Source organism: Hyaena hyaena, unplaced genomic scaffold (genome assembly GCF_003009895.1).
Source record: "Hyaena hyaena isolate Hyena2069 unplaced genomic scaffold, ASM300989v1 scaffold_183, whole genome shotgun sequence".
Taxonomy (NCBI): Eukaryota; Metazoa; Chordata; class Mammalia; order Carnivora; family Hyaenidae; genus Hyaena; species Hyaena hyaena.
Genome location: NW_024080815.1, coordinates 695,315 through 722,194, shown reverse-complemented (window position 1 = coordinate 722,194; position 26,880 = coordinate 695,315). Strand labels below are relative to the sequence as shown.

Sequence of the window (26,880 nt, the reverse complement as noted above, 5' to 3'; positions counted from 1 at the left end):
AGATTCTCTCTGTCCCTCTGCCCCTCCTCCATTCACGTACGTGTGCTCTCTCTCAAAAATAAAAATTAAAAAGCAAATCTTGAGTTACAAGCTGTCTGTGAACAGGAGTGGTATTTAAAATATTTACTGAACCATGAGGACGCTGACCCCAGGGGAAGCACTGAAGGGCCCACGTGTGTCAGGCATTTATCATTCATCACGTGGATAGTGAGGAGGCCTGGGGGCTCTGGGACATGGGTGGGGGCCGAAGGGACAGGGTCATTCCAAGGGCTTGTAACAACTTGTATGCAAGTATTTCAGTATTGTAGACAGCCAGTGTGGCCGTACCTGGAAAGTACTGGTGGGCGGGGTGGTGTGGACGGTGCCAGCAGCATCCGCATCCCCTCTGAAAAGTGTTTACAAGTGTTAGATGGACCCCTGGCTTGTGGCTTCCTCTGTCTCCCTGCTGCGGGGGCTTCTGTTGTGCTGGCCTGGTCTCCCAGTAGGCTCTTGGAAAGTGTCACATGAGAATTGAGGGTCATCTATTTGGAAAGCGCCGAGACACATTCCATAATTCAGAACACACTGCTGTGCGACAGGCACGGTCCCTGTCTTCAAGGGTCCCCAGTCTGCACCAGTAGCTTCCATTTTTCCCTGTTCTTGTGGACCCCAGGAATCTGCCCTTAGGACATGATTACAAGGATGTTTGCCGTAACAGTGAACAGTCAGACAAAATATGAATGTGCACTCGTGGGGAAATAGTCAAGTAATAAGTATATTACACGACATAGCACACTATACCTCTTAAAAATCACAAATACAAAGAATGTTTCAGGACTCTGGAAAATGCTGAGTGTGAAATGTTAGATGGGTAACAACAGAAAAGACTACAGGGAATAGTAATAAGTAGTATTGATAAGAATCATATTATTTATGCAAGAAAGTACATCACAGTGCATTGTTAGCACTGACTAGTGTTTGGTGGAGGACTGTGGGAAAAGTTTGTTTTCTTCTATGTGTATTTCTAGATGTCCCCGTTTTTTTGGGCATTGGTGGGTATGAACTTTGCATTTGGAATGAATATTATGTTTTTAAAATCCGGTGTAAAGTTTTAAAAATTAATGTATAATCAAGCTGCTGAGTATGTTGAATCCAAACTTGGAGAAACCCATTTAGAGCTTGTGTCAGTCGCCTGTAAAGGAAGCTGCTGACTGAGTGGGATAAAAATAAGAGCCTAGGTCAGCCTCCTCATGCGGGCGTACCCAGCTCCTCCACGTTTGCAGACTGTGAGGGTTCGGAGAGGCCGTAACGGGCTTGTTGAAAAGCTCTACTTGGCTTCTCATTAATGTCCCTCCCCGAGCTGTGCGCTGCTCTGCCGCCTAACCTTGTCCGAAGGTTACCGTAGCGGCTCTCCAGGGCTTGGCTAATTTTAAACCCGGTCGGCCAGCGCGGTGGCGTGGCTTCCCACTGTGGAGACACGAACGGCTTCCTGGGAGACACAGCTGGGGAAAGATGAGCTGAGTCCTGGGTTTTTTCTCCTCCTCCTCCTGTAAGTGACCAGGCACGCTGAACAAGCCAAGAGAGCTGGGCTAATAATGAGAGCTTTTATGGTTTAAAAAAAAAAAAAAAATCAGGATTATTAAAGATCTTTTGCAGTGGCAGTGCCGGTTGGTAATTGCACGGTGTGATGTGTCCTGCATGAACTGTGTGAATTCTGACAGCCTGAGGAGGGACCAGCGGATGAGATCCTCTCTTCCGGGAATTAGACTGTTTTTAAAGACGGAGTGAAACTGCTGTTAATTTCACTGTCTGCACAGTAGTCTCTTAAACCTGAAGAACTCGGACTCGGCTGCTAATAGGATCCTTCTCTGAAGTTTTGGATGGGATTGGGAGAGGGCGATTTCTGAAAAGTTTAAAAAAAAAAAAAAGCTCACAATCTGCCTGTCTGCATGTTTACCAGCTGGGCCGGCTGCCACTGTGATTGCCATTTTAAAGTCCCTCCCCTCCCCTTCCCCTTTAAGCATTTGCACTAGAGTCCTGCTCACGGCACTGCTTGCCTTCAGGATACTCATAACCCTGATATTTTTACATGAAACATAAATCAGTAGCTATAAAATAAGGGCTTATTGGAGAACCTTTCCTCATGAAGATGATCTTTTTTTTTTTTAAGAATGTCTTAAAGAATCTATTTTTTTTTTCCTATTTGGATTTTTTTTTTTTTTTTTTTAAATCTGCCACCTTTTCAACACCTTCCTCCAGGGGATCTAATGTACTTGGCTTTCACAGCGGGCTCTCACACGAGGGGTTACAATGGGAAAACGAATCCACCCCTGGCCTCGGGCTTTACCTGCTAGCCGGAGAAGGGCATTTCTTGTAGCTAGGTCTATACCCACCCCACCATCTTACAAAGCAGTTGCTAGGAGCACATTAAAGAGGCACAGTGTACGGAGTAAACCCAGATGAAAGAACAATGTAACTTGTTAACTCCTACCGTGATTGAGTTAACTTTATTTGAAGAACGCCGGCTGGGTCAGACCACATCAAGCCGGCAGCTCCTGCATGAGGGTAGCACGGGGGTGACCTTTGATTTCATTTTAGGAAAAAGAAAAAAAAAATGTGTGAATGCTTTTTATTAGCCTTTTCTTTCTTGAAGGTCTGTCCCTCCTTCAGCAGAGTTAATTAGCTCTGTCATGTTTGGATTTAGTTTTGAGAAAATTAAAGCTGAGTAATATCAGGGATTTGTTGAATGGGAGTACTTGTTAAAACCTTCATTGACCCAAATCTGACTTTTATAAAATAAACAAACTAAATAAGCAACCCCCCCCCCACGTCGTTCCCTAAAATAATGTTTTTAAAAGCACGTTTAAAGTAGTTCAGCAGAATATAAATATAAGCTGCTGTGGATGGGACACTAAGTGAATGAGTTATTGTGGGGGCTGTCGTGGTGATGTTAAGAGCGTAATTGCGAATTTAAAGTATATTTCTTAAAACCCAGTTCCTCTTTGACTCAAAGTCAAATGTCTGGTTTTTTGTTTTGTTTTGTTTTGTTTTTTCCCCCCTTTCTCTCGGGCTTCTCTTTCTGCACTTGGCTCGCTGACTGTGCAGGCCCACTGTTATTTTGTGGTAACCTGAGACTTTGGCCTGCCGACTGCAGCCCCCAGGCCCCCAGAGGGGGACTGGCTGTGAGCTGAGAAGGCGAGAGCCTTGTCCCGTAGGGAGCAGCTGCGGTGGGGCTGGGGTTCGGGGCAGGGATCCCACAGGCCCTACCTTGAAAGAGGGGGTGCAGCAGAGTTGATGTTGAGCCTGGAGGCTAGCTCCCCAAGGCTTTTGGAGATCAGAGGATGGTTTTTCAAACCAGCGACTTTTTAATTTTATTCTGTGAGTTCAGTCTAGAGTATGCCCGAGGCTGCCTTTGTGACTCCTTAGACAAGGATGAATTTCTTAATAGTCATAAAGATTGTATTAATATTTTATGTTAAACGAAATCAGGCAATTATTTATTGAGCTGGGGTGGGGATGAGGTTTAGAGATGAATGGGGCAAGGTCTCTGGCTTATGAAATATCTGTAGCATAGCAGGAAAGACAGATACATAAGCAGTAATTATTAATTAGAGGTAGATAACATTTGTTCTGCAATTGCTTTGGGAACGTACAGTGTGTCAGGCACAGTTCTAAGATGCGTGTGCGCTCATACCCACTAATCTGCAAGCCTACAGCTAATGATAAATAAGGTACATAATGACTGCCAATGATTGAGACACCTGTACCTTACATGTACTCATGATTCTAACAACAGGTAGGTAGCACTAATTCTCGTTGGCACCGAAGCAGGGAAGAAAACCACTGAGACACAGCTAATAAGTGGAGAACTCAAAATTCAAACTCTTTGGTATTCTAGAACCCTAGGTACTTTTTATATCTATTTCACTGCTTTGACGTACAGGCTCTCCAGAGACACAGTGTAGTCCCTGTAGCTGCGGGGGTACCCACGAAGGAAAACACATAGCAGACATCTTTTGGAGTTCCGGTAACTTGTCTGGTGTTGCGAGGTGTTTACAGGAATGCCGAGGAACTTACCGATTAGCTGGGAGACTGTATCTTAAGAGAAATTACGGCGAAGCATGCATGTGTGGGGGCTGGGAGTTTACTTGAGGTGTTGTGGGGTCGCAGATGAGACATCTTCAAGTGGAGACATCTGCGAACGCAGAGAGAGGATGGTAGTTTTGGTCTTGAAAGGACCAATGGACATTCGTTCGGCAGGGGGACTGGCGAAGGAAGCACCAGGGCAGAGGGACCCAGGTGGTGGGAGGGCTGAAATGAAGCAGGTGGCCTGTGGTATCTGGGCACCATGGAGCAGTCACATAATCAGGATGGGAGCAGCCTGCAGTTAGGTGGTTTGGGCCAAGGGTGCCCCTGTGATGCTCTTGCGTTCTGGAGTGAGTGAGGATCTGCTGAAAGCTTTTGAACGAGCATATGATGAAAGTCATATTTGCATTTTAGGAAGGCTCCTCTGGTTAAAGAGCACAGGAGAGAGTTGGTTAAAAAAAAACAAACAAACACATCTCCAGGGGGGATCATATTTTTAAGAAGCCGCCTATGTCATCTCGACCCCCATATCCAGGGCCGGGAGCCAGGCAGGAGCAGGTTGTCGGGGGTGGTGGTGGTGTGGGGACGAGAGCAAGGTTGGTGGGGATGGAGGGGAGCCGAGGGCATGCTGCTGAGAGATTGGGAGGCTGAGTGGACATTCTTGGGATTCAGTTGCGTCGGAAGGGGTGGGGGGAGCCTGGGATGGTGGCCCCTGCCGTGGGTGCTCTACTCCCGTGAGTAGCAGAGTCCCTCTGAGGGGGCTTGGTCCCCTCACCAAGGACCTGGAAAACCTCTTTTGGATTTTCCTGGGTGCTTTTAGAGACAGATCCTCTGTGCGGAGAAATGGCGTTGAACGTGTCGGTGCCCAGTATGTGAGGGTTTGGGTTTGTTTGGTTTGCTTTTGGGCCTTCTTGGCCTTCCAGTTGAATCCTACATGATGAATCCATGTCAGTCAACTGGACTGTTGGGGAGTCAACACCATGAAAATTCTAGAAAGGGAGAGCCCAAGAGTGGGGAGCCTGTAGTGTCATTCCATAGGTGGAATCCACAATGGATTCTGGTTCAGTGAGGGAGGAGTTGAAGGTTCTGCCTTCTGTGTTCCTCTTCCAGGGAGCCAGATCGTGTTGGAGGAAGAAGAGATCCTGGAAGGAAATATAAACCTAGCCCCCTTAATTTTTTTCTGAAGAGACTCCTTGAGTGTGTGCATGCATGCATGGGTGTGTGTGTGTGTGTGTGTGTGTGTGTGTGTGTGTGTGTGTTGGGGAGCTGTAGAAATGTTGATTGAATCCATTTGTGACCTTTGGCCTCCTTTCCTTGGTACAGGAGACTCGCTGCCAGGGAGGGAGGGGGCGGGAAGAGTCTGGTGGCAGGCCCTCTTTCAGAGCCTCCTCAGCCACACAGAAGTGAAGGCACAGGGAGGCGGGATTCCAGAATTGGGAGCCTCAGCCTTTCTGGCTGTACTTCTCGTTACCTGGGGGTGGGGGGTGGGGGTTGCCCCGGTTGCCCCACTGTGTGTCTTTGAAGTGTCTGTGGACTGCTTAGGGCTGGTTCATGCTGTACACACAGTAGGTGCTCACGTAGCATTTGTCTTTTTTGAATGAGTCGCTTATTGTCTAAAGGGAGAATAATACTCGCTTATCCTGCCTGAGCCAGTTTCCAGAGGAGGTTATTGCTCCTGTTGAAGTTGAACTGGGTGTAAGCCAGGGACCAGGTTTAAATTTGGAGCACAGAGATGTGGGCAAGGGTGAGGCTTTAATTGGCCTCTGAATTTGCATCCCTCTCGGTGGAAGACCTGTTTTTGCAGCTGCTCTGTCACTGTGTCCTCATTAAATGTCAGGTTGCGTTTGTCATTTAAAGAGAGGGGATTCCATTATATTGGTAACATTGGGAACCAGTGGATATTTGGGTGCATTGTTTTCTTTGGTTGCATGTTTTCGGTCAAGTTATCCATTTGCTCGTGTGGGCACTAACTGGTGTATGCATGTGCCCATTCTCAGATGTGAGTGTCTGCATGAGCACAGCAGGCGAGTCCCCGGGCCAATTTGGGGGTGACTGTGCTGTCAGCACCCAGCCCTCTATGGGGACCAGGGAAATAATGTGGGGTGCTTGAAGACAAAGTCTGATGAGCGGTAGTTGAAGATCCAAGCAGCTGGGTACTGAGTGGAATTCATCTGGTAGCTCTGGGCTGTGTAAACAAACATACCTGTATACACTGTTGTGAAAAACACCTTTGTAAGTTTGGAATGCTTAAACGATGGAGCCCTAGAATTTATCTAGAGAACCATCCTGGCCTTGGACCACACTGAGAATGTTCTTGGTTAAAAACTTCTGATTGCAGATTTATAAAATTATCTGTTCTTCATCCTTTACTCTCTCAAGTAGATAACACACTCATGCACACACACCGCTTCACGAGTGCCTTGCACACTCCTGATTTCGCTGGTGTTTTCTTGTCAGCCATTGTATGAAACAGCCCAGCCCTTTGGTCATGGTGTGCGAGGGACTCCATGTGATACGGCTCAGCTTCATGTTTTAAGCTCTGTTCCAGCCTTTCTGCTCTCCTGCTTTGCCCTTCCGTCACCACATCCCATCCACGGATACTCTTCTCAGTGTCTCTCTCCCCCCCCGCCCCCCTTCTTGTAATCGGCCTGGTAAGTCCTATTTAGGCTTCACAGCAGTCTGAACCTCCCCTCCTGGGAGGCTCTTGTGGACCGGAGAGGCGGGATCAGCTCCTGAGTCTGTGCCCCAATAGCATTTTGTCCGTTCCTCTTTTGACATTCTGGATCCAGTCCCTTGTTCCTTCCTTTATTCACCCATGGACTCAGGTCATTAGACCATCCGTTCAGTCATCATTGTGGAGGAGCAGTTACTGCGTGCCAGGCATTGTGTTGCACGCCAGGGGTAGGAAAATGACCAAAGGCATGGACCTAAGCCTTAAAGATCTCACAAACCTGCAAAGGTGGCAGACACGTAACTCATTCCTGTGCAGTGAGTGAGGTAAGTTTGTTTGTCCTGGCGAGCAAAAGGGGTGCTGGGCTTCTAGCAGAAAACGAGAGAGAGGGCAGCACCGGCCTCCTGGAGGAGGGGCTTGAAGTCAGGAAGGATGATGAACTTCAGTATCTGTCCCCCAGCTAGAAGGCTGCTCCCTGAAGACAGGGAGAGGAGCGTATGTGTTTATCTCTGTTTCTGTAGTGCCTGCCACGGGGCCGTGGACATGGGAGTGGACTCTTAGAACACAGAAGTAATTTTCTCTTGGTGTCTCTACCCTCTTGGACTTCAGAATGAATTTAAGGCAGCTTCCAAGGCTGTAAAATTGCATAAATTAAATGGGAAATGCAGGAAAGAAGGGGGGTGGTGTAGAGGTAAGGCCCTACAGTGGATTTGGGAATGGAACTACACTTGCTAATAACCTCTGAAATTTCTCGGGGCGGGGGGGAGGGCTGCCAGTGTGGCTCGGAGTGCTCTGTGGCCGGTGAGGAAAGCCAGGGCCTAGTTGGTTGGCCACAAGGTGAAAAACCAAACCAAGCAAACACACGTTGTCTTGTTTGGTATCAAACTTTCGTTTGGGATCTCTGTGAAGGGCAGTCTGTGAGATACGATGAAGGACATCTTCAACTTCTTGGGGTAAATGTGGTGACTGATTCTTGAGATGTTCCTTTGTATGCTGATGGCATTACATAAAAGCACAATTTGGTAGAAGCAACTTATTGAGAGCTCCTGGAATAAACTTGTCTCTAAGGTGACTGCGGAATCAGAAAGGTTAGTTGTAGCTACTGTTCTGCCACTTATGCAAGTCTCCTAATGCCACACGCCACTGTCCGAGGTCCTAGAGGGCTTGGGTGTTCAATTTCTGCTTCCCTGGAGTTTTAGGATCGTGTTTTGGGACTCCACAGGCTCCTGTATGATTTGGGAAGATCTGTATGCTTAGATCCCTTAGAAATGGCTATTGAAAAGCAGATTGGCCAGACCCAATAACCCCACACAAAAAGGATATCCTGATTTTTAACAGTTGAGAGGATGGAAAGGAACAAAATGTGTTGTGTTGAATTGTGTCCTTGGTTTCCTGAAGGTGACAGGAAAGAGTAGTTTTTTCCCTCTTGGGTACACTGGAGCCTAGATTTTGGATCTTACAGTGTGAGTACTGATGGAGTCCACAGGGGCTGTTGGATCTTTAGAGAGCATTTCAATGCCAGTGTACCCCGTGCAAGAACTAGAGCAGAGCTTGGACTTCACAGTTCAGCACTTTAAAGTTTATTTATTTATTTAGAGATAGAACCAGTGGCCAAAGGGCAGAAGGTGGGGGTGGGGGGGAGGCAGAGAATCCAAAGCCACTTACGTGCTGTCAGCAGAGAGCCCAACGTGGGGCTCCAACTCAAGAACTGTGAGATCACGACTGAGCCAAAGTTGGATGCCTAACTGCTGAGCCACCCAGGTGCCTCCACAGTTCAGCATTTGCAAATGCTGGCTTGGTTTGCTTGTCCTTGTTGATGGACTTCTGGCCCAATGAGAAGTGGATTTCCCTAGTGCTCTGTCTCCTGGCCTGCCATGTGAATAATCCAGGGTACACGTGAGCTCGGCTGGAATGAGAGAAGCACCCTAAGTCAGAGGAGCTAGAGAAGGTGGCCCGGGACCATTTCTGCTGTGGACTCGGGAGGGCTGTTCGTGACGCAATACAGTTTGAACTCCACACCAGCCAGAGATACTGCATTTGGGCAGGTCAGCTGTTGGGACTCGGAGTCAGCCCAGAACCAACATATCATTAAGTTGTCTGGCAACAAGCTGTGTAACACTGAGTGAGTCCCCATGGCCTTTTGTAAGAAGGGTGACACCCCAGTTGTGACCTACAGACTTGCCACCCAGGGAACAACCCTCTGGTAGTACGAGGCTCACATGTAGGCAGTCTTCCTGGTATGGGTTGAGATGGGCCTTTGGAAATGCTTGTCGTGGGGCTCGGCCAAGCACGGTGTATGTACTTCCTGCTGTCTTTCTTTTAAAATACAAACTGTCTACTTCTGATTTTTAAAATTTGTGTTCAGTGCCATTTAACACAAGAAGGCATCACCATAATCTGATGGTGAACCTTACCAACTAAGAAAGTAACGTTATCTGTAACTTAGTGACAAGGAATATTCTTTTCATGGTGTTTGTTTTCTTTGTTTTAAAGAAGCATTGGGACCGCTGCTGGGTCTACCCCAAATATATGTCCGCTTGACAGACCTACTGGAACTGAGGGGTTAGTTTTAGGGTTTCCTTGGATTGTTACCCTGGGAAAGGTTCTAAGAATTTTCCTTTGGAATGCTCACCAAGAGCTACTTAACAAGCTAACTCTTGTGGCCTTTTTTTTTCCCTCTTAGAGCAGGTAAGAAACATCTGCTTCTGTCTTTGAAATGTGTTCAGTAGTTGACCCTCCTGGGAGGTCATGGGACCTATGGCTCAGGCTGCAGATCATGCCATCCAGCTCGTGCCTCCCCTGCGAGTGCACTGTCATGATATCAGGTCTTCACTTTGGAATCGTGAGGTTGGATAGACTGCCTGGCCTCGGGTCTGTGGCCTAGTTCTTTTGAAGGTGCCTGGTGATGGAACAGAGCAGTGATTTGCTTGACTAGTAGTGGTGGTAGGACAAAGGAAGAGGCCAGAATTTCTGTTCTCACTGGCTAACCGATTCCTTAAGGGGTTGGGGAAGGTGATTCCCCTAAAGGCTGGTAACACGGAGCTGCATAGCATGAGGTTAATCAAAGCCTTTCTTGAGCTGTCACCTGGGCAAGTACTTAGGGCTGATGTAGCCTGAGAATTCATCAGAGAGTCCTCCCATGGGGCGCTCAGCATCGCGGTCTTGGTGAAGAGGCATTGGCTTGTCAATGGACCCTGATGATATGGAAGTGATGTTTGACAATGAGAAGGAGTGATTTATCCACTCCTTCCTGGTGAAACTAGAACCTGTTGGCAATTGGGAGTGTATGACACCAAGGCTCACTGGCTGCTAACAGTTTTATGTTCTTAGCTTTGGCATTCCCTGAGCGTTCTGCTTGGACGAGGACTTAACCTTCTGCAGCTCCATTTCTCTGGAAGGCTGTCAGTCTCCACATGTATTTCTCAGGCCACTTACTTGTTGGCAGGTTTGGCTAGTGTCTGAAATGAGGGAAACTAGTAACTTGTCCCACCTTACATATGCAAAAGCAATGAACCATCATGAGTGCCTGACATTCCTCCCAACTACCTGGGGAGGTGAGTCAGTATCATCACTATTCATTAGGAGTTAATTAGACTGTGCTTGAGGGTGTCAGCTGTAGACCCGGCTGAGCATTCAGCACTGCCTACGATCTCTCCCTTGGAAATCCAGCCTCCAGCTCACTGTCTAGTGAAGGTGTAGTTGGGGCTGATATTACCACGGAAGGTGCATTGTATCTGGCGAAATGGCTCCTCGATTCAAATTTTGTTTGACATATACTTTAGTCAACTTCTTTAGGACCCTGGACCTCATAAAGTGGAGATAATACCCAATGGGAGTAGTGCAGTGATTAAATAAGACACCGTAGGTGGAAGCTTCTGCCATTGTGCTTGAAATGTGGTTCATTGGGAGAAGGTTGAATTTGGTTTTGCGGTACCAGTTCACTTTGGAAATAAAGAACCTTTTTTCCTAGACTTTTATTGCAGGGCAGCTTTTCTCTTATAAGAAAATTCTGGGCTGTCACTAAGAGCACAGTGACTTGAGAGCCATTAAATGCTTGGTTGAGTTGTCTGCTACAGATATTGTTTCAACCATTTGATTCTCTTTCTTTAAATGGCTCCCACCTTTGCCTACGTCCGCATTTCTTCTGAGCTCATAGAAATCTTTCTTAGCATTCCTTTCAGGGCCACTCCCTCTGTTGCCTTTTTCAGTCACCTACTCACTCAAATTTGCTTTCTTAACCATTTTTCATTTCTTCATATTTTTTCCTTGGCCGCCTCTTGGGTTTCTGGCCTTCAACACCCTTGCCATTTGGCCTCTCCCATTGATGTCAAAGAATGTTCACGTCATCCAGTTGTTAGTTCATTCTTTCATTGAGCATTATTTCAGGTACTCTGCTAGCACTGGGGATACCACAGTGAGCGTAACAGTCCCTGGCTTCATGGAGACTGGGGTATGGACGGGGTGTGATAATATCTCAGCTTACCAAGGTTTATTATAGGTAGAGTCTATGGGAACACAAGTGGCATTGTGTTGGCCTTAGTTAGCCTCCTTCGGTGTTAATGATGGAAACTGAGGCACACAGGGTCAACGAGTGCCCTGTGTTCCTGGGTTACTCAGGTAGAGACAGAGTCATAACGTCCAGTCCAGCCCTTTTCTGGTTGCCTCGTAGAGTCCTGAGACACTGCTTCACAGAAGCTGTATGGATTTCTGTGACCCTCATGTTCAGTGGTGTTTCATTAATCAGGAGGGTTACTTAAAACTAACCCTTTTATTTAAAGGCTCTTAAATCACCCATTAGTGGGTGATGTGCTTACATTATGAGAGACCCGCAGAAATTAAGATGCAGGGAGCAGCGGAATCCTGTGCCCTATGTCATACCCTTGTGAATACGTCCCTGGACGGAGTAGATGTCAGAAGCACCTGCATTTGACTGTCTCACCCCTTTCTTTGCCCAGACTTTTAGATTACAATGTGTATTGGGCAACTATACATTTCACTACCATTTCTCTGTAATCCTGTCACCTTTCTTGAAGTGTCAGTGAGTAATTGTGGGAAGAGTGATCCATTTAGGGAATGTAGCTCTTGGGGCAGTTAGCAGGAATATTTGGGCCCCTGGTAACAGTTCTTTATGGAATTTACTATAGCGTAGCCAAGGAGACTTTAGGAAGAAAACGAGCTTTTAGAAAACTGTTAATGACAGAAACTGAGGCACACAGAGGCTACACGGTCCACAATATATCTCCCTAAATCTCTACAACAGTCCTGGGAGGGTAGAGTCCTTCTACTCCTTCATGATTCTTCTGCATTGGGATTGAATTTAATTTATGTCCATTTGTAAGTTACAACCTGAGCTTCTACGAGAGTAACTAATTTAGTCTGGGTGTTGTGGCTCGCGGGCAAGCCGAGTTTACAAGCCAAGTCTGGTTGAGTCTTAATACCACATGTTCCCTCCCCAGCCCCCAATACTGTGCTCGTCTTCATTTCCTGAGTTGAGTGAAAGTTGACTCCCTTGCTCCAAGGATGTATGGGACCATGAGGATGTAAGCGCTGCGGGCACAAGAGACTCTGTGCTCGCCTTGTTTGAGTAGATCGTGTTGTTGGTAATCAGCGGGTGCTTGCGGCTGTACATTCAAGGAGCCTGGTAGATTGTGTGGTAGTTTACCGATTCCGCACATGTTTAGGATACTCCTACTGTGTGGCTGATATTCGCCGAGCCACTGGGTACACGCTTCCAGGACGAGGTGGATTTTGAGCCGGGCTGGAAAGGACCTGAGGGATAGAATGCCAGGATGGTTATTTCAGGATCCAGTACGGGAGTTTTTCTCAGCCAGCCCCAGTCTTGTGATCGGAAACTCTCTGCCCAGACAGGGCCTCATCTTACAATTGGGTTGTAAAACCAAGGGCCCGTGGAACTCTGTGGATTATGTATGTGGTAGCTTCTGGGGCTATGTCCTGGCCCTTGTCCAGAGTAGGTAATTCCATCCTGCTGAGCTCCAGTTGACCACATTGCAGGAGCCTGGACACAGAGTTCTTCCCTTTGCAGACAATGAATAAAAACACGAGAGCATTGAGCGCGCTGCCTGTATTTACTGAGCGGATAGATCAGTTAATGCTAGCTAATATTGCACGCCCTCACCAAGGACTAGTGAGTTTTAGCCTTAGAGGCAACTTGAAGGGGTTGCTCGCAAGACTCTGCTGCCTGTCTGTAAGGCACTTTATTTCTTGTGGAACAGTTCAACCAGCTGGAAAGTTTTCTGTATATTGAGCCGGAACCTTCTTTGGAACTTCTACAGAATGGGTCTACACCCTTCCCATGTGGCAACTCTTAGAGGTTGTTCAATGTCTATGGACACTGAGCTTGGCAGTTATGATTCAGAAAGATCTCACCAGTGTTGAGCCATGCCCTAAGGGTAGAAATAATGGAATTTAATAGGAATAAATATAAACTCCCGTTTTTAGCTCCTAAGCCAGTTGCACAAGAGAAGAAATTCAGGAGCAGCACTTGGGAGCTTGGAGGTTTTGTGAATCATAGGTTTATGAATCTGAGTGTCCTTTATGAAGGATTGTGGGCAAACTGGGATGCATTTATGAGGGCTGGGCAGTGGGACACTGAATTATGTCTAGTCTGGAATGTACTCAGGAGCCTGGGGGCTGTTCCAGCCATACTTCAGTGGGGGGGGGGGGGTTGCTCCATTTCTGTCCCTTGAGGGATAGACCCTCAAGGGATGGGTAGATAGAAGTTAACTGGGACGTGGGTTTTAGCCTCCCAGATGGAAGAATTTCAGCATGCCAATACAAAGGAAGTGGAATCGGGGAGAGAGTGGGTTCCTTGCCATTGGTGATGTTCAAGTGCAGACCGTGTGACCAGCTGATGGAAGAGTTAGAGAAGATGTCTAGGGTGAGGGGATCCTGGTGTGTTTTGGTTGGAGACTCTGAGGCTCTCGCTTATCTGGTAGTGTTCTGCTTGGGCAGGTAACGATCCCTGGTCCCTCGGTGGGCCCTCGTGGTCCTTCATGCTGTCCCTCTAGCATCGTGGCCGCATGCTGGGCATATCTACTACTCATCCTGTAGTGAATCCGTACTGCTGGGAACTGCCCAAAAGCACAGAGGGACTGGCCTGTGTTTTATGTGCCAGTTGTTCTGTTTTGTTCTCTTTTGGGGTCAAGTAGAGAGGGAGAAGGTGGGCTAGCCACTCCCTCAAAGTGTTCGCTCATATTCTCATACTGTTTCCAGTAACGGGCTTTGGAGGTGGAACAGACTATCGGGTAGGGCAGTACATTTCAGCTTGCATTTTGTGAGACTCCTAAATCTCAACCCCCCAAAAATGTAATAATTTGAGAATCGAAAAGCCCACACTGGAGTTCATCTGCGGGTCAATCACAAAACCTTTTCCTGCGACAGAGTTTATGCCTCAGCATTTGGCAGGTTTTAAAGTCCTGTGTTAATGTACGTGTGTTGGTTAGAAGTAGTAAATATTTTGCTGACAAGCTCTTTGAATGATGGATCAATGGCAGCATTTAAAAGCAGACAACCTGAGGGTTTCTTTTATCCAGGTGCTGCTGGATCCAAAAAGCTGTCAGGGTACAAAGCCAAAAGCACCCACCAGTTACACGATTAATTGTGTCATGTTCATGTGCCCCTGAGTTTCTGCACCTGGAATCTGTTGATCTTCACAGCTGGGGAAGGGCAGGTGAGAGGGATGCAGTTGGGAGCGAGAAGGAAAGAAGACAGGTCACTTGCTGTCACGTGACTTCCCCTGGACACCGAACAGGTCCTGGGTGCCTGGTGGGGCCACCGGCATCTGCTGCCCCTCCGGCCGCCTCTGTCCTAATATCGTGTGGACTTGAGGCATGGAAGCGGATGGGGTGGTGGCCGCACTGAGCTCTCCCCACTCTGGTCCTTCTTCGATCCGTCCCCAGGAGCATTCCTTCTCCCTTTTTGGGGAAGCCTTTGAATTAATGATCTGATGCGTTTTCGACAAAGGAATATTGATATGTTAGCGCACGGACGGCAGGGGGTACTGGATTAGATCATTTTCACATTGGTGTTTGTGCCGGGTTGAACATTTGTTTGGAAAGCTTATCCCATTATGACCAGAGGTTACATGCATAATTTAAGGGGAATAAATCTTTGAGAAAAATTTCTGGGGCTTCTGTAATCTTCGGTGCTACAGAAAAATAAATGAAAGGCTCCCTACGGTTTCCATGTGATCAGACATTCCAAGCAGGCTACCAGATCAAGTGCCCGTGTAGGTGTAAAAATATTTCTGCAAATGCACAGGCCACTTGCAGAGGTTGCAGGGAAGGCAGGGGTAGGGCCATCTTGGTCCCTGCTTCAGGGTTACAGTCTAGAAGCTGAGAGTGGACAAGTGAGCTGACTTTATGGGGCAAAAGCCACACAGAGAAATGCTGTCGAGAAGCAGATACAGGGCAGCCGGCATTGGCTTTAGCAGGATGAGTATTTAGGAAAACAGTAATCTCCTCCTTCCTCCATCCTGCCACCATCTTGCATTCTGGTGATCTCAGTGACCGAACACTGGGCTGGTTTGACATTTTTGAGTTCCCGTGCCGCTTGCCACAGTGAGGCAGATGTCCTTTGGTTTCCTTTATTTTCTTCTGAAGCACTTGTCTCGTGGACATTTGATTATCCTTGAGCAAAGCGCTCCTGGTAGATCGTAGGCATTTAGTCAGTGGCTTTGCATGATTCACTGTGAACTTGTAACTCCGAGCGAGTACTGTTCTCACATCTGTGAAGGCTGTCCAGTTTCTGCCTGCCGTCGCGTTTGCGTATGAGCGTTTAACATGATCCATAAAGAACAGAAGCCGCTCGGGCCCCCATATTCCGTGTTCTCCACGAGGAGTTATTCCCCGAGCGGAGCTGGTGACTGCAGAACGGGTAATCGAACTAGTAAGAGCAGTATGGTGGTCATTACCTCGTCCTCATGCTGTCTTTTCATTTCTCTCTTAGGTTTATTTTCTTGAAAAGGCTCCAGGCTTCGGCTTGGAAAATCCAACCGCCAAAATTGAGCCCAGCAGCTGGAGCGGCAGTGAGAGCCCTGCCGAAAACATGGAAAGGATGAGCGACTCTGCAGATAAGCCGATTGACAATGACGCGGAAGGGGTCTGGAGCCCTGACATTGAGCAGAGCTTTCAGGAAGCCTTGGCTATCTATCCGCCATGTGGGAGGAGGAAAATCATCTTATCAGACGAAGGCAAGATGTATGGTGAGTGGTCTGGAATGCTACGGTGTGCTTTTGTAATAAGGGACGATTGTGGCTAGCCTTCTACTGAGATCCATTCACTGTCTCGGGTTGAGTGATCTTTGTGGATTCTCGTTGGCCATCCAAGGGACTAAATCTCAACGAACCAGAAGAGTCCATAAAGGACCACTGGGAAATCATTCTCTGGGGGTTTTTTGTCCTTCTACACGCTCCACAGCATTATAGCAAAAGCTCTCAGGGTCCAGGTAGGGGTACAGTTGTGGAACCCCACGTGTGGGGGCTAGTTCTTTGGAGGACGTACGTAATCAGTCTTGTGGAAGCTTGCTGCTTCTTAGCCCCTGGTAATTGGTGCCACATGGAAATGGGGCTTGGTGCTTCCAGATCTCTTGGTTTCACCCCCATACCCTCAAGAAGAGCCAGCAATAAAGATGTTCATATATGACATCTACTCATTTTTAAAAGCTGCCATTTTTGTTTTTTTTTTTTAAGCATAACCCTGTAGAGGCCTGTTAGACATGCATGTAGTTTGCCCAGACCTCCAGACCACCACCTTCCGCTTTGTTGTAAGTTTACAGTTGAATGGCCAAAGTGTTAGCCCCCAGGCTCTCACCAGCCTCCCCTTCTACAAAGGGAATGCTTAGCGGTGTGCTTTAAAGGAAAATTTCAGGAGTGCCCACGAAAAGCAGGGCCAGTCAACAAATGGCTTGGAGTGCCAAAGACAGCGGCAAGTACCCGTCCACTAGTCTGGGGCTTGCGTACTGGGGTTGACTGTTCCCTGGCCCTTCCATAAACGGTTCCAGCTGCAGAACTGTGCTTTTTGGCCTGCTTACCTTTGGGGAAGCAAATGGCAGGTCTAATTGGGCACGTCCAGTTGACTCTGCCGCAGCAGAGTCTAAAGAGATGCAAACAAATCACCACACCTCCCAGAGAACTCGCTCAGCAGCCTACCTGAGGTTGTTAACTTATCATGGAAGTGATTTATTTCTAAATAATTTGAAAGCTTTTCCATAATAGGGTGTTGTGCCTTTAATCCTGTGCCTCCCCTATCTGGAGCGGTAGGAGGCTGCTGCTCAAACCAGCACACACGGCAAAGGAGAAGGCAGATGGTGGTACAGCTGCTACCAGCTGTGCTCCCCGCCCTCCCTTTCCCCAACTTGGATGATGTAATGGAAACCAGGGAAATTTTGCTTTCTGCAGCATTAGAGTCTCCAGCTCGTCAGTGTCACACACACAGGGGAGAGAGCCCAAGCCTTCATTTGTTTTATGCTCTCATGTGATCCTTTGTAGCCAGAGAAGCTTCTTTGTGTCCATTCGTGAAATGGACTCAGGGTGAAACAGATCAGCTGCTATGGGTTGAAAGTTTCAGGGCTGCCCATTTTCTATGTGTGTGTATCTCTCCTGGGCTACCCTTCCTCAGCCTTGGGGTGTGCTTGCAGACTCTTGTCTTTGTACCTAAAAATGCAACCCCCCTTCTCCCCCATTTTAAAAGCAGAAGGAAGTATTTTAATCCTTGCGCCTCCTTTGAAGCTGATGTTATTACTAGTTGGGAAGGTGGCTTCAGGCTACGTTCCCTTGTACAACTCCTTCTTGCCGGTCCAGAAATTGTAATCTAAAAAAAAATATCAGCCTCTTATTGCCCATCCTGGTCGGTAGTAACTACTGCCCTTCTCTCCTCACAGAGAATACTGGAAAGGTGCTCGTGCTTTAGGAACGAGGTTTGGGGCCAGGAACTTAACTTCAGAGCAAAAGTTAGTTCTGTCGGCTCCCGATTGTGCTTTCTTCTCCATTGATTTTACTCTTTAGGTGGCAGCTGTGGTAGAGTGAACCAGTCTGCCTATCACACTATCCCGGAGACCATTTTTTGTGTGGAAATCCATGTGTAAGAGCTCTGGTTGGTCACTGGGTGTCCAAGGCACTGGGCTGAATATGGAAAAATAACTGAGAAGTTTTGGGTTGGAGTCCTTTACCACCAGGGGACTGATTTACCTGTGGCCTGCACCTCCATTTTCTCCCCTGTGGAAAGGAAAAGGGATTAAAGTAGTTGATGTCTATGGGTTCCTGGGACTTAAACATTTGGTGATGGGTGCTAGGATTTTGTGACATGTATCTCAGTGAGAGTGATCAGTATGACAGCACTTCTTTTTTAATTTTTTAAATGTTTTTATTTATTATTGAGAGACAGACACCGAACATGAGCATGGGAGGGTCAGCGAGAGGGTGAGCCACAGAGTCTGAAGCAGGCTCCAGGCTCTGAGCTGTCAGCCCAGAGCCCAGTGCGGGGCTCCAGCTCCTGAACCGTGAGATCATGACGTGAGCTGAGGTTGGACACTTAACCAACTGAGCCAGCCAGGTGCCCCTGGAGATGTAGGGATGCTTTCTTCCCTAAAACCAGCATTCTACTGACTTACTGCGTTAGTGACCAAGCTGAATTAACATGGGGCAGTCCTTTGAGCAAGCAGCATTAGGAATTCAAACTGCTGCAAGGTTGCGCATCCGGATTGGGGGTGCAGGAAATGCATTTGCTGCGAGGGTCTTGAAGCCATGCCCTCAACCCTCTCTCGGTGGCCAGCATGGAGGGGTTGTGCTCTGACTGGTAGTTCGAAAGGGACCCATGGGGTTAGCCAGGGTTCGAGAGGTACAGACGAGATCCCTCAGGAGGGCTGCCGATGACTCCCCTGTGTGACTTTGAGGGTAAGAGAATTTTGAGGTGGGAGCCTCCACTGTGAGCCGCCAGCCACTCGGGGATTGAGTCCGCGAGCAATGTGGGACTGGAGCTACTGTTCTTTGGCTTCTGGCCTGTCCCCCATCTTAACCATACGTGAACCAGGACACAAAACAGACCCAGAGTCGAAGTGTCCTAAAGTCCTAAGAGCGTTCTTTTTCTTTTGAGCATTTTGCAAAGGAAAGCATTGAAAGCATCTTAGATTCCGTGGGATAAAATCAAAATAATTTAATGCCTTTTAGTGAAATACCAAGTGTTTTTGACCTAAGGGGGTTTTTCCAATGTTTCTGAGCATTTGTAGAGTGCATTGTGATGTCACTAATTCTGAGCCATTTGAGAAGCAAGGTCAAGTGCAGCGCTGATTTATTTTGGTAATGACATTTCCTCTGTGGTCGGCAGTAGGGCAAATGCAGTTGTACAGAGGGGAAAAATGGAAAGCTCTCTTTACGAGGAGGTTTGGGCCATTCGAAGACATAGCTTAATTCTCTCTCTGCTGCCTGGGTCTGTGGGGAAGCTGAGACTTGAGGAGGTCAGCCTCCATCTGGACACACCACTTCTGCCTTGGGCCCCTCTGTGTGGCCACCTGTCCTCAGGGATGGTTAGGAGAATGAGACCTCTCCACAAGCTCACTCTCTCTCTCTCTCTCTCTCTGTGTTTGCTATTTTTACGTAGCTGTGTGACTCTTTTTCTCGTAGGTAGTTGGAGAGGAGATAGCAGGAGGACATGATGGGAGAGAAAGTTTTGATCAACAAACTTAGTCTGAGATTGAATTTCCCAGGAACAGGCCATTTGTTTTTAAAACCAAGCCACGAACCACAGGGATACCCAGAAGTGTTTGCTTGGCAGCTGAAAACCCTAGTCTAGCGCTGCGATCCCATATCGCTCATAATCAAACCAGGGTAGGGACAGGAGCTAACATTCCTCGACTGGTTGCTTTAGAGACAGAAGAGCGCAGCACTTCAAAGTTTGGACTTTGGAATTGATAGGAGGCTTGGCCCTGCCTCCTCTAGATATCAGACTGGGGGCCAGTTACTTTTCCTCCTGGTGCCTTCGTTTCCACAACGGCACGAGGGGATTTAAATGGATCCTCCTTCATGGGACTGTTATGAGTTAAACAAACTAATTGTGATCTGGGATTCCCCCTGCCGCATTGGGATGGTGTCCGGAATCCAGTGAGAGCCATAAAAGTGTTTGCGAACTGAAAACGAAAAGTGCTGTCTGTCCACGTGAGCCGGGCTCAAAGCCTTATATGGTTTCCATCTACTGCTCACAACGACATTTTGAGGTGGATATTCTGATCCCTGCTGTGTCGACGAGGAAGCACATGACTAGTATAAATGATATAGCCAGAAGGTTTTAAATTAGGTCTGTCTGACCCCCCAGACCTGGGCTGGTTCCACGTGCTTTCATTCCTTCCTTGGTGTGGAGGTCATTACGTGTTAAGGCAACAACTCAGTATTGAGCGCCGCCTGTATTCCAGCCCGGTGCAGGGGTTGTCAGGGATATAGCAGTGAACCAGACAGACACAGTTCCTGCCCTCATGGACCTGTCACAAGTTCATGTGCAGGAAACACTGACCTGAGGTCAGGGCTGTGTGCCAGAGCTTTCTGGGAAGTCTGAGGACCCTTTGAAGATGGTCACCTTCCACTTAGCCTTTTGAAGCCTGTTCTTGGCCACCGACGTCCAGGGCACCTGGCCCAATGCTGGCAGGAGAAAAGCTTCTCAAATAACGCAGCAGGGAGGATCCTAGATCACAAGGCTGGCCATGATGGTGGCCAGGAAGCTGTCTGGAAGATTCTGGTGCCCTGGGATCCTACAGGCGGTCCGGACAGAACAATTGCTAGGCAATGGTTTTCTCCTTTTATGAGCAAGTGTCTTCGGGGTCCTCTGGGGACAGCTCCAGGGATGGCCCCTCTCTTGCCGTGATGCCGGGCCTCCTGGTTAGTCCTGGAGAGAAGCGCTGTGAGGACCACATTAGGTTTGGGGGGTGAGAAGGAAGACGTCTCTGGGCCAGTCCTCTCCAGTTGCTCAACCTGAACCCTGCCAGCTAGGGGAGCACTGGACATGGAAGGGGGTCCCTGTCTACTTCACAAAAGCACCGACAAAAAAAGGAAAGGGGAACCTTGTCGTGAGGTGACAGCAGGGGACGTCAGAATGGGGGAGCATTAGTCACTTAGGCAGAGACTAAAATCTGTGGTCCTCCTGGTTTTGAGAACTGGTTGAGAAAGTGCGGGAGCATCTCTTCTCAAGACCAGGAAAGTGGCCTCCGTCTGTGGGCCCTGGAGGCCTGGATGTGGAAATGGCTATAAAATCCCAGCCCCATGGGATCTCCAGGCCACTTGGAAAAGTGACGCTCCAGGGCCCGAGGTGAACTTGTTTTTCTGCCTCTGGACATCATGTGGCATCTTTGATTTCCCCTTTCTGTCTGACTTGTGATTCAGGGTATTGTTTCAAGTGAGTCGGCTGCAAAAGTGAAGCCCAAAGAACCGTGCCCTTAGAACAGACTAGAATGCCCATAAGGAGAGGACCCCACCCTGACTGCCTCGTCAGACATAGAAGCTCTCCGTGATGTCTGTCCAATATATGCACACCTCAGTTCTCATTTAAACAAAGAAGGTTAGCGAGTAATCCTGAGCCCAAGGCCTCTGGCAGTAGAGGCAATGGCTACAAAGGGAGAAGAGATGCAGGAAAAAAATAGAGACAGGCGTTTGCATGTTTACTGGTCTTCCGTGACTGGGGAAGAAGGAATCCCGGTTCTTGCTAGGTGCTGGCAGGCGCTAGGTGAAGAAGTAGGAAGGGTTCCTGCCCAGGGAAGGCCCAGTAGTAGAATGAGGGTTAACTCTGGACTCCTCAGAACACAGGAGTAATTTTTTGAAGGAGTTTGGTTCCTGTGAGAAGAGCAAAGCCAGCGTCGTCAGCGTTTTGACTGGGAAGTTTAATGTGTGGGGGGCATGCAAAGGTTCACCTACGAGGTGTGAGCCCTTGTGCAGTGTGGATAAAAAAATAGCAAATTAGGATGGCCCGATAAGTGGTCATAAGGGAGGAAAAGAAAAAGAATGTCAAACTCTTACCACGTTAGGCTTTTTTTTTTTTTTTTAAATTTTAAAAATGTTTTTTATTTATTTCTGAGAGAGAGAGAGACAGTGTGAGCAGGGGAGTGTCAGAGAGAGAAGGAGATACAGAATGTGAAGCAGGCTCCAGGCTCTGAGCTGGCTGTCAGCACAGAGCCCGATGCGGGGCTCGAACCCACGAACTGTGAGATCATGACCTGAGCCGAAGTCGGACGCTTAACCGACTGAGCCACCCAGGCGCCCTCCATGTTAGGCTTTCTAACAGCTTTAGCATGGCCGGGAATGAGCCCTGGGATTCAAGGGGACATGGGTTCATAAGTCACCTATTGAGGGCCTGCACTGTGATGTGAATGGGGACAACGGATAAAAAAATGTTTAATGTAGCTGGCCTATGTGACCAGTACTTGTGGGCTAGACACTTTCTTTTTGTGTAATTTAATTAATTAAAAGTTTATTTGAGAGAGAGACAGAGTATAAGCAGGGGAGGGACAGAGAGAGACACACACACAGAATCAGAAGTAGGCTCCAGGCTCTGAGCTGTTAGCACAGAGCCTGACGCGGGGCTCGAACCCACAAACCATGAGATCATGTCCTGAGCTGAAGTCAGAAGTTTGATGTTTGACTGAGCCACTCAGGTGCCCCCAAAATAATTTTCTTTACTCTATGTTACTTTTTGTAAGACTACAGTATATAATACATACAGCACATGAAATCTGTGTTCATCGGCCAGTTTTGACATTGGTAAGGCTTCCGGTCAACAAAAGGCTCTTAGTCGTTAAGTTTTTAGGGAGTCAAAAGTTATACTTGGATTTTTGACTCTGTAGGGGGTCGGCGCCCCTAATCCCTATGTTGTTCACGGGTCATCTGTACACACTGATCTGGAGGGAAGTGTCTTCTGTACTGGAGATATGCACAGCTTAGTGGGAGGGCAGTGGGAGGCGGTTGTGATCCGGGAAGGCACACCTGTCTATTAGAGAATGCAAGAGAGTGAAGGAGGCAGAGGCAGGCATATCTGAGCTAACTTTGAATGGGAGAAGACCACTTAGTGTTTGTCCTTAACTGACTTTGGATTGTGGACACCTTTGAGAATCTGTAGAAAGTTGTGGTTCTTCTCCCCAGGAGAGCACACACCTGTGTGTTGTTACGGGCTAGCGCACCTGTATAAATCTCCGGATAATGTCTGGAGCCGAGGCTCAGGCTTGTGCCGTGGCGAGAGAGAGAAGGGAAGGGCGTTCAGGTCTAAGCAGACAACATGGGAAAGGCACAGAGTCCTGAGAGGGGTTTATCCCTGGTGCTCTTACACAGGAGGGTGAATGGGGGAGGGTGCTGGTAGGCAGGCCTGGGCTGCCTCTGCATCATGGGGGACCTCGGAGGCCACACCATGGTGTCTGGTGCTCAGTCTGAGGACAAAGGGAAGCCGCCACGTTTTTCCCAGAGAGATGACATGACTTAGCCGGTGGTTCACGAAGCCGGCTCTGCAGGCGTGTAGGCAAGCTAGGTGACTGTTGCCAGAGCCCAGCGGGAGAGGAAGAGGCCCGAAGCAGGTGCCGATGGCGTGGGCAGAGAAGTTCCAGACGTCGAACCGCCAGGACCAGCTGACCCAGTGGGATTTGTGAAAGAGAAGGCGGGGTTGAGTGATTTCAGGGTTCCGCTTTTCGGGGCCCAGAGGATGAGGTGGGGAGTGGAGGCTGGAGAAGCAGGTTTGTAGGCAGGAGAGGAACCAGGAAGTGAGTTGTGTCATGTGCTCGAGGCACTGGGTGGCCACCAAGGCTGGTGGGGGGGCTCTCCATCAGAGAAGGGGTCCCTGCAGCCGTGGGAGCGGTGCGGACGGACCGCCAGGCTTAGGCGCTCACGGTGAATCTGGCACGGTTTTTAAATGAGGTGCCTGTAGCAGTGGGACAATAAAAAGTGCCTTTTTAAGAAGAAGGAAGACACATCGGTAGTTCCTCAGCCTGACCGTCATCAGTAGAAGCACTTGAGAAGGTTAAGAAAAGGAAAAAATCTAACTTGAACTGATCAAATGAGAACCTCTAGGAGTATGGTCTGGGAGTCTGTATTTTAAAAAAAAATTTTTTTTAATGTTTTATTTATTTCCAGGAGAGAGAGAGAGAGAGAGAGAGAGAGAGAGACAGTGTGAGCAGGGGAGGGTCAGAGAGAGAGGGAGTCACAGACTGAAACAGGCTCCAGGCTCTGAGCTGGCAGTCAGCACAGAGCCCGACGCGGGGCTCAAACCTACGAACCGCGAGATCATGACCTAAGCGAAAGTCGGACACTTAACCGACTAAGCCACCCAGGCGCCCCTGGAGTCTTTATTTTTTAAAGCTCCCTGGTAATTTGGATGATCAGCCAGGGTGAGAGCCACAGGGCTAGGAGGCTACAGCCTGGGTCCAGGAGCACAGGAGCACATTTTTAGAGTGTGTAAAAAAATAATAAGAAAGGAGCAGAGAATGAGACTGACATTTGAGACAGTCCTTACAAGGTTTGCGTACAGGAAATAAACTACGTTATTCGTATTATGTTTCCTCTGTTCCGAGACGGAACATGACCATGGCCCAGGCTTTGGAGAGAAGGAGGAGCCATGAGATGGTATCTTGAACGACCTGAGTACTTAAAAGGAAGACTTCCCTGAGGACAGGGGAGAGACCAGTGGTTAGTAGGCGAGGGAAATTGATGAGGTGGGGGTATGCTTGGTGACACAAAACCCAGAAGCGACTTTAAAGGGGGTATGGCTTCTTTGACTCTGAGGCAGGACCAGATGGGTGCAGCAGCCGGGGAGGGCCTAATGATAGGTCTGCCGATGGGGCGAGTGAGGCCACGTGGACTGAAGTGGGTTGTGGGTTTTGGAAGAGTAGAGCAGGCTTAGTAGAGGTGCTGTGGGGGGAGCAGGGGGGAGCGAAGTATTGCCCAGCACTGGCAAGAGGGCCGGAGAGCTTTCTTTTCTTTTCCTTACTTTTTAATGTTCATGTATTTATTTTGAGAGAGAAAGAGAGAGGGGGAGCAGAGAGAGAAGGAGAGAGAATCCCAAGCCGGCTCTGCACCGACACGGGGCTTAAGCCCACAAACCATGAGATCATGACGTTTGAAGTTGGACACTTAACCCAACTGAGCCACCCAGGTGCCCCCCTTCTTTTCCTTATTATTTTTTGTTTTATGTTTGTTTATTTTTGAGACTGAGAGAAACAGAACATGCGTAGGGGAGGGGCAGAGAGGGAGACACAGAATCTGAAGCAGGCTCCAGGCTGTGAGCTGTCAGCACAGAGCCCGATGTGGGGCTTGAAACCACGAACCATGAGATCATGACCTAAGCCGAAGTTGGACACTTAATCAACTGAGCCACCCAGGTGCCCTTATTTCTTTTTTTTTTTTTTAAATGTTTTATTTATTTCTAGGAGAGAGAGAGAGAGACAGCGTGAGCAGGGGAGGGTCAGAGAGAGAGGGAGTCACAGACTGAAACAGGCTCCAGGCTCTGAGCTGGCAGTCAGCACAGAGCCCGATGCGGGGCTCGAACCCACGAACCGCGAGATCATGACCCGAGCGAAAGTCGGACGCTTAACCAACTACGCCACCCGGGCGCGCCCCACCTTATTTCTTTTTTTAATTGAACTTTATATTGAGAAAAGTAGATTCATGTGCCATTGTAGGAAATACACAGCTATCCTCTGTACACATTGTCCATCCCCCCCCCCCCCAATGGTTACATTTAGCAAAAACCGTTACATCCTATCACAACCAGGATGTTACCGTTGCTAGATAACCCACCAGTGGTCTTACTCAGATTTCCCCAATCTTGCTTGTACTTGTGTAGGTGGGGTGTGTGTGTATGAAGTTCTCTACAGTGTTATCACCTGTGTGGGTTGGTGTATCCACCACCATAGTGAGGCTGCAGAACAGTCCGAATGCCGCTAGGATCCCTGGACTTTAACTTCTATGACCACACCCAACCTTGTCCCACGTCCCCCAGCTTTAACTCCTGACAACTGCTAATTGATCTATTTCTAAAATGTTGACATTTCAAACACGTTATATAAAGGGATCGTACTGTATGGAACCTTTTGCTTCGGTTCTTCCATTCCGCATCATTCCCTGGAAAGTCATCCCAGTTGTTGGCGTGTTATCCCTAGCTCGTTCCTTCTTATTGTTGAGTGTGCTCCGTGGGATGTCTGTTTAAGGACGTCTGGGCTGATTCTAGTTTCTGGTTATTACAGATAAAGCCTCTGTGGCCGTTAATGCACACAGGTTTTTGTGTGAGTGTGAGTTTTCATTTCTGTGGGATAAATGGCCAGCAGTGGTCATTGGACCTTTCTGTTTTTGTTTTTGGTTTGTTTTTTTAACCGGATCCGTTTTCCAGAGCAGCTTCATGTTTTGCCCTGCGATCTAGGTTGCCTGCATCCTCACCAGCATTTGATGTTGTCCCTTGTTTGCTTTAGCCATTCTGAAAGGTGTGCGGTCATAGCTCGTGTGGGTTGTAATTTGCATTTCCCTAGTGACTAATAACGTGGGGCATCTTTTCATGTGATTATTAGCCATCTGTGTATTCTCTTTGGTGAAATGTCTGCTCACATCCTTTGTAGATTTTCTAATTGGATTCTTTATATTTTTACTGCTGAGTTTGGGGAGTTTATTCTAAATACGAGTCCTTTTCGCACAGGTGTCTTGCAAATATTTGCTCCTTGTCTGTTGCCTTTCTTTTCATTTTTTCCACATGGGATCCCACAGAGCAAAAGTTTTTAATTTTGAGGAGATCCAACTTACTCATTTTTCGTTTTGCGGATTATACTTTTGATGGCAAGTCTGACTCCGTGCCTCAGCCCTAGATCCTGAAGATTTTCTCCGATGTTTTGTTCAAAAAGGTGTAAGTTTTATGTTTTTATATATAAGCTTCGAATCCATTTTGAGTTAATTTATGTATAGGTGGAGAGTGTTACTTTTTGGGAAGTCCACTGGTATGATTTTATGATACATACATTTTTTTTTTCACCAGAGGATTATTGGTTCACCCACATTTTGACAGTTGTCAAAGCTTGGGACCTGAGACACCAGGGTGCTAGCGATTGCATGGTTGTACCAGTCTAGGTTGGTAAAGGGACAAGGGGACACTGGAGGGGCTAAGTCATGGCATGTGCTCTGCTAG

At 48.0% G+C, this 26,880-nt stretch overlaps 1 protein-coding gene across 12 annotated transcripts in view; it reads left to right on the top strand.

Annotated features, from left to right (window-relative positions):
- Positions 1-26,880, top strand: part of TEAD1 (TEA domain transcription factor 1) — a 271,916-nt gene that overhangs the window by 72,373 nt on the left and 172,663 nt on the right. For all 12 annotated transcript variants that reach the window (XM_039240895.1, XM_039240893.1, XM_039240892.1 and 9 more), the window contains exon 2: positions 15,704-15,959. In XM_039240895.1, the coding sequence (XP_039096826.1) occupies positions 15,803-15,959 (157 nt within the window). In that variant the 5' untranslated portion in view covers positions 15,704-15,802. The remainder of the gene's footprint in view (positions 1-15,703; positions 15,960-26,880) is intronic.